Source organism: Alosa sapidissima, chromosome 5 (genome assembly GCF_018492685.1).
Source record: "Alosa sapidissima isolate fAloSap1 chromosome 5, fAloSap1.pri, whole genome shotgun sequence".
NCBI lineage: Eukaryota > Metazoa > Chordata > Actinopteri > Clupeiformes > Clupeidae > Alosa > Alosa sapidissima.
The window spans coordinates 6,036,812-6,049,311 of NC_055961.1; the positions used below are offsets into that span (position 1 = coordinate 6,036,812).

The 12,500-nt window shown below is 46.5% G+C and overlaps 1 protein-coding gene across 8 annotated transcripts in view; it reads right to left on the reverse strand.

Annotated features, from left to right (window-relative positions):
• The window catches only part of LOC121709225 (neural cell adhesion molecule 1-like), a 186,963-nt gene that overhangs the window by 47,161 nt on the left and 127,302 nt on the right, over positions 1-12,500 (reverse strand). For all 8 annotated transcript variants that reach the window (XM_042092442.1, XM_042092441.1, XM_042092440.1 and 5 more), the window contains exon 9: positions 1,511-1,661. In XM_042092442.1, coding sequence (XP_041948376.1) covers positions 1,511-1,661 — 151 coding nt within the window. The remainder of the gene's footprint in view (positions 1-1,510; positions 1,662-12,500) is intronic.

Consider the following 12,500-nt stretch of genomic DNA (forward strand, 5'->3'; position numbering starts at 1 on the left):
TGTGAAATTTAAAATGCTTAGCCTACACATTGCATTAGGTGAGCACCACTGGAGAAACCATTAACATGCAGTAAGCTACTGTTTAACTAAGTTAAGCTAACGTGTGCTTCTAACACAAAAGGCTGATAGGCTACATTGTGCACATAAATCATGACAGGGGAAAGAAAAAACATTTTTATATGATAAATAAATGGTTTGTTTTGTTTTGACAAGCAACATGTCAGGTCGAGTGCCGTGGCTGAGTTGAGAGGTGGGGCTATGTTGTCATATGATTGCCGGCTTCACACCTACAGGCGTCTACACGGCGAAAGTTAGCCGGCGGTTTCAAAAATTCCCACTTCGGAAGCCGGTTTCAAAAACTATCGGTTAGAGTCTCCTAAACTGCCGGCGTCGTGTACACGCAAGGCATAACCGATAAGAAAACCTCACCGGTTTCACAAAAACCGGCGTCGTGTAGACGGCCCCTTAATCTCAGTCATTCCTACATTTTTAAACTGAGCATTAATCTCAGCATTGTTAATGGTTCACATACGGACTGCCAAGGAGTGTTAGCTCGCCAAGAGACACATAATTCAGCCTCAGCCGGAAAAAAAAACCTTTACTCATTTCCACAAGAGTGTGGTATGTGTGTGTGTGTGTGAGAGTTGTGAGAGAGAGCTGCATGCTGAGTGGGGAGGAGTGTGTGTGTGTGTGTGTGAGTGTATTATAAGTGTGTGAGAGCTAGATGCTGAGTGGGGAGGTGTGTGTGTTTGTGTGTGTGTGTGTGTGTGTGTGTGTGTGTGTGTGTGTGTGTGTGTGTGTGTGTGTGTGTGTGTGAGTGTATTATATGTGTGTGAGAGCTGGATGCTGAGTGGGGAGGTGTGTGTGTGTGTGTGTGTGTGTGTGTGTGTGTGTGTGTGTGTGTGTACTGTATGTATGTGTGTGTGTGTGTGTGTGTGTGTGTGTGTGTGTGTATTATATGTGTGTGAGAGCTGGATGCTGGAGTGGGGAGGTCAGTGAAAGAGGAGATTAAATGGGAGGCGTTCAAAAGCAGACGTGCTCATCCACGCATGAATGAGCACACAGAAATTACAACCATTTACATTTAAAGTGAGGCCCACGCACAATAACATACACACACACACACACACACTTGAAGGCGACACACACACACACTCAAAGGCATGTCCGGCTGAATTCCTCTCTGTTTCCTTTGTCAGCTTAAGAGAGGCTTTACTGTGTGATTCACACTCTGAAATCGCTACTGTTCATGGTAACTTGCAAACAACTTCGCTAACAGCCACACAATTACCCATTCTTCCTGTGTGTGCCTTTTGCCATTTCCGTGCATATGTACACATGTGTGAGTTTCTGGTTGTGTATGTGTATGCATATGTTTGTTTCTAAATAATGTGTGTGTGTTTGTGTGGGTGTGTGTGTGTGTGTTTGTGTGTGTGTGTATGTATGTATGTGTGTGTTTGGGAATTTAGTCCTGTGTGTGTGTGTGTGTGTGTATAATGTGTGTACTTACATCGGACCTCCAGGTACATGTTTTGGTGGTCGATTCCTATGTCATTGCGGGCGGTGCAGAGGTACTGTCCGGCATCGGTGAACTGGACGAACTTGAGAGTGAGAGAGGAGACTCGGGCATCACTCCGCACCACGACGTTCCCATCCAGACTCTATAGGGGGGGATAGAGAGAGAGAGAGAGAGAGAGAGAGGGAGAGGGAGAGAGAGGGAGAGGTAGAGAGAGAGAGAGAGAGAAACAGGGAGGGAGAGAGAGGAGAAGGAAGGAGAGAGGATAAAGGAGACAAAAGGAGAAAAAGATGAAGAACAGAATAAAGGATTAGAGAGATGAGGGGGAGAGAAGGAGGCAACTGCATTGGAGATAAACCCTGACATCTCTCCTCTCCTCTCCTCTCCTCTTCCCCTCTCCTCTCCTCTCTTCTCTTCTCTTCTCTTCTCCTCTCCTCTCCTCTCCTCTCCTCTCTTCTCCTCTCCTCTCCTCTCCTCTTCCCCTCTCTTCTCTTCTCTTCTCTTCCCCTCTCTTCTCTTCTCAGTGACAGATCCCATTCCCATCAAGCACACAAGCCTGATGAGAGTTTATCAGCGGAACACTTCAGCCTGTCTAGACATTCTAATGCTGCTCAGTAATTTCCCTGTTGTCCAGCAGTCAGTGCCCCGGCACAGACACCCTTCAATCAATTTAAATCAAGCCCCAGCAGAAGCAGACCAAGACACATTCTTCAGTTCACACTAGGCTAAACAAGTGGATAGATTTAGCTCTTGTGTAACAGGCATTTATCTGTAATTACATTAGATAGGTTGCATGGAGCAGCGGACCACTGGACATTAATCAGTGTGTAAGGATTCCATAGAAATAAGAACAAAACAGACACAGATACACACATACACACACACACACATGTATGCACACACACACATACACACACACACACACACACACACACACACACACACACACACACACACACACACACACACACATACACAGACATGCACACACACACACAGACATGCACACTCACACACTCTCACACACACACACACACACACACACACAAACACACACACACACATTTTTTATATTGTCTTCTAGTTTAAAAATATGAATATCAAATCTTGCTGAATCATTGCGAGTTGGCCATGATATCAAAAGGACGTGACCTTGGAGCTATGGTTTTGCTATGCTGCAATGGGACTTCGAAAACAAAGACAAATGTTTTCAAAACCAAAGATAGAAAGCATAATAAAGTCAAATTCATACTTGCCAGTCACCACAGTCAAATGATATTTCTATATTTCTGCGTTATTTTAGAGTGTGAGTGTAAGTTCAGCTGAACTTGAGAAGGACGTAGGTTTATGACTCCATCTGTAGGGAGTTAAGCTCCACACACACACACTATGCATACTGAACTCATCTGCAGTCATACTGCTGATGAATATTCACTAAGCAAAATCATACACACACACACACACACACACACACACACACACACACACACACACACACACACACACACACACACACACACACACACAGAGACACAGACACACACACACAAACACACACACACACACACAGAGACACAGACACACACACAGACACAGACACAGAGAGAGACACACACACACACACACACACACACACACATAAACATACATACCACCCACACAAACACACTCACATCCATAAACATAGCATTTAACAGTCCTAAGTGGCCCAAATGCTAAATGTTTGGCTCGCAGATTTCTACATTTGCATCAGAGCCTCTGCACCTTTGCCTACAGTGTACTTGTCCTCCCTCTCTCTCTCATCCATATTCATAGTAACGCCTCTCTCTCTCTCTCTTTATCTCTCTTTCTCTCTCTATCCCTGTGTATCTCTCTCCATCTCTCTCTCTTTCTCTCTCTCTCTCTCCATGTCTCTGTCTCTCTCTCTGTTTCTCTCTCTTCTTCTCTTTCTCTTACTCCGTTTGAAAGCCATCACACATTTGAACTGACACAGAAAAGGGGGTGAGAAAAACACATGACACCCCAGAGAGAGAGAGAGAGAGAGAGAGAGAGAGAGAGAGAGAGAGAGAGAGAGAGAGAGCACATGACCCCCCCAGCCTACCCCAGAGAGAGAGAGAGAGAGAGAGAGAGAAAGAGAGAGAGAGAGAGAGCACATGACACCCCCCAGCCTACCCCAGAGAGAGAGAGAGAGAGAGAGAGAGAGAGAGAGAGAGCACATGACACCCCCAGAGAGAGAGAGAGAGAGAGAGAGAGAGAGAGCACATGACACCCCCAGAGAGAAAGAGAGAGAGAGAGAGAGAGAGAGAGAGAGCACATGACACCCCCAGAGAGAGAGAGAGAGAGAGAGAGAGAGAGAGAGAGAGAGAGAGAGAGAGAGAGAGAGAGAGAGAGCACATGACACCCCCAGCCTACCCCAAAGAGACAAGCCAGTGCGAGTAGGGCACAACTAGACTCTAGAACCCTCCGAAAGGTCCAGCAGTTCTAGCGGATGAAGTTGACTAGGTGGTGTTAGAACCATGTTAGAATTGTGTTCTTCTAATCGATTTGAGTGAGTGACCCCGGAAACAGTGATGTTAGTCAGCAGAGCTGCTGAGTGTTTGCACATGTGCATGCGCAAGTGTGTGTGTGTGTGTGTTTGTGCGTGTGCGTGTGCGTGTGTGTGTGTGTGTGTGTGTGTGTTAGCAGTGTCACAGTGGTGGCACGTGTTCCCCAGCTGACTAATGAGAGGCCTGAGATTGGGGATCCAGTGGAGGGGAGGCCAACTAGAGTTTAGATTCTCTGCCCGAGCCCGAACTTGACCCGACCCGGCTATCCTCGGGCCGGGCCGGGTCCTTGATCAAGCATTTTTTTTTTTTAAATTAGCCTACTTGGGTGGGGAGCTAAAGCTATGCCATAGTCAGACTCAGAAATATTATATATTTAACAAAGTAGGCCTACGTAACAAGTGTATACAACGTTATACAAGTTAGGCTCAGAGTTACAAAATGTCATTTGTAGCCTAATGTCATCTGCGCAACACGTGTCATGCGCCGCTTCTCCACTCGCACGCATCACACCGGGCCTGCTGTGCTGTATTGTGTAGCTCACGCATCCCACCGGGCCTGCTGTGCTGTATTGTGTAGTTTACTGTAAGTGCAACGTGAAGCTTGAAGATGTAAAGAAAAAAAATGAAAACAGGAGAAATAACTTCGAGCAACTTTGGAGAAAAGTCGGAGGTACAGTATGCATTTGTCAGGTATGCTTTGTTGCGTGCATTAAGTGCGATGTTCACCTATGACAGCAAAAAGACTTTAAGATGAACATGAAGCAGGCTTGCCATGGCAGAAATAATGATAGCCAGCCTTCAATGTCCTCTTTTGTCACTTCTCCAAGCATACACCTGAGAGCGAGGCAAGCCCTCACAGAGAAATGTTGAGTTTTAGTGCAGGGACATAATTTTTCGCTGTAAGTGGCTTACGTTTCTTCATTCGGATTAATTTGCAATCCATTCCATTCTGAATAAACAAACATAGTTTATTCTAAACGGATTTCTGTAGCTCAAACAGCTCAGAATTGTAGTTGAGAACGTCAGTTATAATGGCCCACGCATTTAAAAAATGTCGGGTTTAAATCGGGCTCGGGCTCATAATTACAGTTAATGTGTCGGGCCGGGTCCGGCTCGGGCACAGTGTGCACGGGCTCGGGTAGGGTCGGGCTTGATTTTTTGGGCCCGATCTAAGCTCTAAGGCCAACTGCATCACCCCCACAGCACCTCCACTAATGCTACGTCTTCCCTATCACAGCAGATGGATGCTACCCTCTCCTCCCACAGACAACCTACCATACGTCTTTAGAGGAGACACATGTAGCTAATGTTAGCCACATAGCTGCTGCATATCTCAGAGGAGAGATATATCAATATGATATGACAACAAAATGCAGTTTGTGTCTAACCAGAAGTGCAAAAAAGCAGAAAAGTGCAATGTGATATACAAAGTATAGACAGGCATTACAAGAAATATAGTGCAGTGTAGACAGTAGTATGCAGTTGGTTAACAGAAGGTGCTTTAGAGTCATATAAATTAGATATAAATATGTGCAGTGTATTAGCAGTTACTTTACAAGAGCAGAATAAATATGGCTTTGTGATATGCTCCACCCATAGAGAACAGTAGGCAACAACAACAACAACAACAAAAATAAACACCAAAAGCTTAGCTGCTGGATAGGCACCAATAGAGAAGATCAGGAGTGGGTTTGTAGAGAAGATCAGGAGTGGGTTTGTAGAGTAGTGTTGTGTGGCTAGCGCTAGCCGCCTAGCTGCTGAGCCTGTGATGGATGTGGTCCTGATGAGACCAGATCCACTCAGAACCAACAGCTACTACATGCTGGTGAAGACTGGCACTCTGCTCGTCCAATCGCAGAGTGGGAGAGGGGCGAGCAGGGGGGCGGGACTAGCGAGAGTAGTGTGTTAGTATTAGCGTGGGGGCAGACTCTGGCTACGTGCTCAGTAGCCATACCTTATGCTTGGTGGGTCGCGTCCATGAGGCCTGAGGAGAACACATGCACACAAAACAAACACAAACACAAACACCTAAATGGCACATAAAGCCGATCAGCCAGAGAAGCCAGATGCCATGCAGTTGGTGTTAATTCATTAATAACCTTAATTAATTCATTAAGCTTGATTATTCACTTATCTGGCATGCCCACAGACAGTAGCAATGAGTTTAGCTCTCATGCTAACGCTGCAGTTCTGTTAACTGTTAGCCTTATCTCTTCCTGTGGACAGAAAATAAAACCTCATCAACACATTCCGTTGTCATGGTTCCTTAAGAGCACTGGGGATTGTCTATGTTTCGTCAAACCAGAGCCTTATAGATAGACTATGGCTCTGCGTCAAACTCCAAACTAGTTTCACCAAAGAACTGAAGTTCATTACGACACGGCATCTTTTGTTGCAGCGGAGCAGAAAAGTATGTGGAAGCTAATTGGAGAAAATGATGTTTACACATAATATTGGATGTACACCGGCAGGAGTCAAATGGCGCTGAGTAAATGCTAGCACACGTCAGTTATAGAAATTACAATACCACAACAGGTCCTGGTGCATAAATAAATTAGAATCAATATCAAGTGTGAAATTGGATATAATTTCTCATCTGCAACATAATTGTTTCAAATAAGAAATGGGAATGGTGTGGTGCGTGTAGAGTGGATAGCAACCGTGTGTGTGTGTGTGTGTGTGTGTGTGTGCGCGCGTGTATGCATGTGTTCTTGGTAGGTGTGTGTGTGTGTGTGTATATATAAATGTGCTGACTTCAATAACTTAATGATGTGAGTGTGTAAGTGTGTCTGTGCGTGTGTTTAAAATGCTAGAGCAGCATTCCCCATGACGACCCCTCAGTGGATAGATTATAGGGAGAGGTGTGTAAAGACGCACACACACACACACACACACACACACACACACACCTACCCCCTCATCTACACGTGTCTGAATATACTCCTTCTCTTAATCGCCTGGCTACACAGCAGCATATTTGTGATACACATAGCAGTACTATGGTGAGTGCTTTGTCTGTCATCAACAGAAGTAGGACGCATGGAGATGATTCCACATCGCCATGACATCAGGGCAAGAGAACGCTGTGTTCTAACTGATCAATCTAGAGAACGCTGTGTTCTAAATAAGCAATCACTATTGATTGCCAAGCCATCTGCTCTCATGCAAACACGCTGCTGCTGGCCGCACACATAACCGGGCAGCCGTCGCACATTCTGCTCCAACGCAAATATCAGTATCACTTTCTCAGAGTAATACAGATCTGTTTGGGGGTTTCACTTCAGTAAGCTCTAAATTACATGTCTTTCATCGAAATGATACACAGACAAGATGAAGAGAGGGAGAGGGGTGAAGAGAGAAAGAGAGGGACGTGGGGGGAAAGGGTGATAGAGAACAGAAAGAGAGGGACGTGGGGGGAAAGGGGGATAGAGAACAGAAAGAGATGAAATGGAAAGGGATGCAGAATGAAGATGTGAGAGAGAGAGAGAAGTGAGAGAGATTGAGTGTATGTGTGTACTTGTGTGCGTGTGTGCATGTGTGTGTGTGTGTGTGTGTGTGTGTGTGTGTGTGTGTGTGTACTTGTGTGTGTGTGTGTATGCTTGTGTGCGTGGCGTGCATGTGTGTGTGTGTGTGTGTGTGTGTGTGTGTGTGTGTGTGTGTGTGTGTGTGTGTGTGTGTGTGTGTGTGTTACTAATGTAATTTAAGAGTGAACCTGCGTGCCCTCAGTCCAGTCACCCACATGAGGAGATAATATCCCCCTCCTGGTGCCCTGGAGACCGGGCGCTTTAAATAAACTCGCTGCTAATTGAGCTCAGGCCGATCGTTAGCGGCAGACTTAATAACGAGCTCATCATCAGACTGCATATGAGAACATGTTTGCCTGGTGCTTGTGGGCGGCGCCGGAACCGGGTAGTTCCAGATATGGTACGGTTCTGGTCCGGTTCTGGTCCGGTTCTGGTCCACCTTCGCTCCAGCCTCACTGCTCTCCATGGACTGGACTTCTAACATTGGAGTTAAATCGGCACGTACTCGCAACGTTAGAGTTAAATCGGCACATACTCGCAACGGCAGGGATTGGACACGAGTCAACCGACTGTCACCAGCTCGCAAACGTCTGTCTTTGGAGCTTTGGGTGGAGCAGGTGGAGCAGAAGTGGGCTCCACAGGGCACCATGTGGATAGCAGTGTGTGTGTCGGCTGCTTGTTGACCACTCCTGTGTGTAGTTACAGCTGTGGCAGGAGGAGGTGGAGCTAATTGGTCAGTTTATGGGCATATCTCATCTGCCTGCGGACGCCTCCTGTGTGTTTAGTTCCAGCTGGGTGGGCGGCTTTGCCCTGGTCCTCCTCGTATGACAGGAAGTTCATCATGAGGCGTTTATTCATCTGAGCTGAGCAGAGTGGACACGAGGCTCCATTGATCTCATTCTTCATCAGCCATCGATCCTCCTCAGCAGGGGTCACTGGGGCTCAACTGGGCCTGGAAGCCTCGCACGTCTCTTCCGACAAAACCCCTCCACGCTCACACTCTCTTCGATCGTTCCATTCCTCTCTTTTCTCTCTATCCTCTCTGTTCTCTCTATCCTCTCTATCCTCTGTTCTCTCTTTTCTCTCTCTGTTCTCTCTATCCTCTCTGTTCTCTCTATCCTCTCTCTATTCTCTCTATCCTCTCTGTTTTCTCTGTTCTCTCTGTTCTCTCTATCCTCTCTCTATTCTCTCTATCCTCTCTGTTTTCTCTGTTCTCTCTGTTCTCTCTATCCTCTCTCTATTCTCTCTATCCTCTCTGTTCTCTCTGTTCTCTCTGGTTTCTGCATTCTCTCTGTTCTCTCTGTCCTCTCTGTTCTCTCTGTTCTCTCTGTTCTCTCTGTTCTCTCTGTTCTCTCTATCCTCTCTGTCCTCTCTGTCCTCTCTGTTCTCTCTATTCTCTCTGTTCTCTCTGTTCTCTCTGTTCTCTCTGTTCTCTCTATCCTCTCTGTTCTCTCTGTTCTCTCTATTCTCTCTGTTCTCTCTGTTCTCTCTGTTCTCTCTATCCTCTCTGTTCTCTCTGTTCTCTCTGTCTCTCTGGACTCTGTCCATTCTTCCATCCTTTCCCTCTCCCTGGTTTCTCCTCTCCTGTCTCCTTGTGTAATGATTGTGGAAGTTGGCAGCGTATAGCCTGCCCTCTGGAACTGCAGACCCAGGGGGACTCTCTGATCGTCAGCCCCGGGTCAAAGGTCACATACCCTGGACGCTTCACTCCTCCACCCCAGTGCAGAGGTCCAGCAAGCTGAAGAGCTCTCTGATAGAGCCGTCTGTTTAATGGTGAAGAGACCATCTCTCTTTCTCTCTCTCTCTTTCTCTCTCTCTCTCTCTCTCCTCAGCTTTTGGCCTGTTACCAAGACCATCTCCACACTACACACAGGGAGAGAAGGAGGAAGAGAGAGAGAAGGAGAGGGAGAGAGGGAGAGAAGGAGGAAGAGAAGGAGATGAGGAGAAAGAGAGGAAGAGAAGGCGAAAGAGAGGGAGAGAAGGAGAAAGAGAGAAGGAGAGGAAGAGATGAGATGAGCAGGTGTGTTCGTGTGTGTTCGTGTGTGTGTGTGCGTGTGTGTGTGTGTGTGTGTGCGTGTGTGTGTGTGTGTGTGTGTGTGTGTGTGTGTGGGAGAAAGTGCATGACACAGGTGTGTGGGAGAAAGTGCTATGACACAGGTGTGTGGGAGAAAGTGCTATGACACAGGTGTGTGGGAGAAACTATGACGAGAAAGTGCTATGACACAGGTGTGTGGGAGAAACTATGACACAGGTGTGTGGGAGAAAGTGCTATGACACAGGTGTGTGGGAGAAAGTGCTATGACACAGGTGTGTGGGAGAAACTATGACACAGGTGTGTGGGAGAAAGTGCTATGACAAGACAGCTGACCAGCCAGCTTACAGGGTCTCTACACACACTGACCAGCCAGCTTACAGGGTCTCTACACACACTGGCCAGCCAACATAGAGTGTGTCTACACACACTGACCACCCAACATAGAGTGTGTCTACACACACTGTCCACCCAACATAACAGTGTTTCTACACACACTGACCAGCCAACATAGAGTGTGTCTACACACACTGTCCACCCAACATAAGAGTGTTTCTACACACACTGACCAGCCAACATAGAGTGTTTCTACACACACTGACCACCCAACATACAGTGTCCAGCAGGCTTAGAGTGTTTCTACAACAACACAACACATTACATTTAAATAGCGCTTTTTCTCGACACTCAAAGTGCTTCACAGAGAAGGGGGGACCTCACTAACCACCACCAATGTGTAGCAGCCACCTGTGATGCACGGCAGCCATTATGCACCAGAATGCTCACCACACACCAGCTTGAGGTGGAGAGTGAGGGAGTGAATGAGCCAATCACACAGGTTATTAGGGGGCCAGATTGAGGTTGGGAATTTAGCCAGGACACTAGGGAACTCCCCTACTAAGTGCCATGGGATCTTTAATGATCACAGTGAGGCAGGACCTCGGTTTAACATCTCATCCCAAGGATGGCATCTCCTACAGTACAGTGTCCCCGTCACTTGACTAGAGCATTGGGATCTATCTTTTTGGCCAGATGGAAGAGTGCCACCTACTGGCCACCCACCAACACCACTTCCAGCAGCAACCTAGACCCAGGTCTCCCATCCAAGTACTAACCAGGCCCACACCTGCTTAGCTTCAGTAATTCAGCTAAGACAGGGTATTTATTGGTCTGGCTGCCAGATCACACTGACCAGATGACCACTGACTGCTGCTACTGTACATACATTGACCACCCAACTTAACAGTGTTTCTACACACTGACCACCCAACTTAAGAGAGTTTCTACACACTAACCAGCAGGCGTAGCATGTGTCTTTGCATGTTGTGGGAAAATACAACATGGAGATGCTTCAGAAAAGCACTGATGGAGCAGGCGAATCAAGTTCACATATACCTTATATGGCTGAGATCCTACACATACACACACACACACACACACACACACTCACACACACACACACACACACACACACACACACACACACACACACACACACACACTCACACACTCACACACACACACACACGCACAAAGCGAGCTCATTTAATTTCCTGAGACTTAGATCCGGCCTTTCTTCTAGAATCTTCTGAGAGTGAATATGCACATACAGCTTCATATGCAAATGTGCCTCAATGAGGTGCGCCTCTTGCCGAGCAGCCATGGTTACAGGAAATCAGCTCTCGCAGGCGACCAGGCCTTGGCAAGCGAGCCATGCACAGCAGGCATGTAACAAGATTGCCATTCAGACAAACCAATTCCTTCTCTATCTCACTGTGTGTGTGTGTGTGTGTGTGTGTGTGTGAGTGTGTGAAAGGCAATATGCGTGCACATCTCCGCCCTGTCACTGATTACGCTAACAGAGCCTGTTCTGGCTCTGCAGAAGGAGTGGGTGGTGCGTTCACATGTGTGGTGTGTGTGTGTGTGTGTGTGTGTGTGTGTGTGTGTGTGTGTGTGTGTGGGTGTGTGAATAACAGAGTGTGCTTTGGAGAGTTGGAGGAGAGAGAGGGAGTGACTGGTCCGTTCACAGGAGGGCAACAGACTGAAGTACAGAAGCACCCAATATGGCCTGTAACCCAGAGACAGTGTGAGTGTGAGTGTGTGTATGTCAGAGAAAGAGAGAGAGAGAGAGAGAGAGAGAGAGAGAGAGAGAGAGAGAGTGTGTGTCTGTGTGTGTGAGAGAGAGAGAGAAAGAGAGAGAGAGCTGAAAAATAAAAAAATCCTGCAGCCCTGATAATATTAGAGGGGAAATGATTAAAAACAGCACCCCTGAGCTGCAAAGACCAATGCTCAAACTATTCAACCTCACCTTAAGTTCGGGCTGTTTTCCTGACATCTGGAGCCAAGGGTTTATTACACCCATATACAAGAGTGGAGATAAATTGGACACTAATAATTTCAGAGGCATTTGTGTGAACAGTAGTCTGGGGAAGTTGTTTAACACTATTCTAAATGATCGAATTGTAACCTTCCTTATGGAGCACAATGTCCTGAGCAAAAATCAAATCGGATTTCTCCCAAATTACCGCACTACGGACCACATTTACACCCTACACACCCTAATAACTAAACATGTAAACCAAACAAAAAAAGGAAAAATATTTGCTTGTTTTGTTGATTTCAAAAAAGCATTTGATTCAATTTGGCATGAGGGATTATATTATAAACTTTTACAAAGTGGTGTAGGGGGTAAAGTATACCAGTTAATAAAGACAATGTATTTTGAAAACAAAAACACTGTGAAAATTGGCGATAGAATTACAGAATCTTTCACTCAAAAAAGAGGAGTAAGGCAGGGCTGTAGCCTCAGTCCAACACTGTTCAATATCTACATCAATGAGTTAGCGGTGCAGTTGGACCAGTCTACAGCTCCTGGCCTTGCTC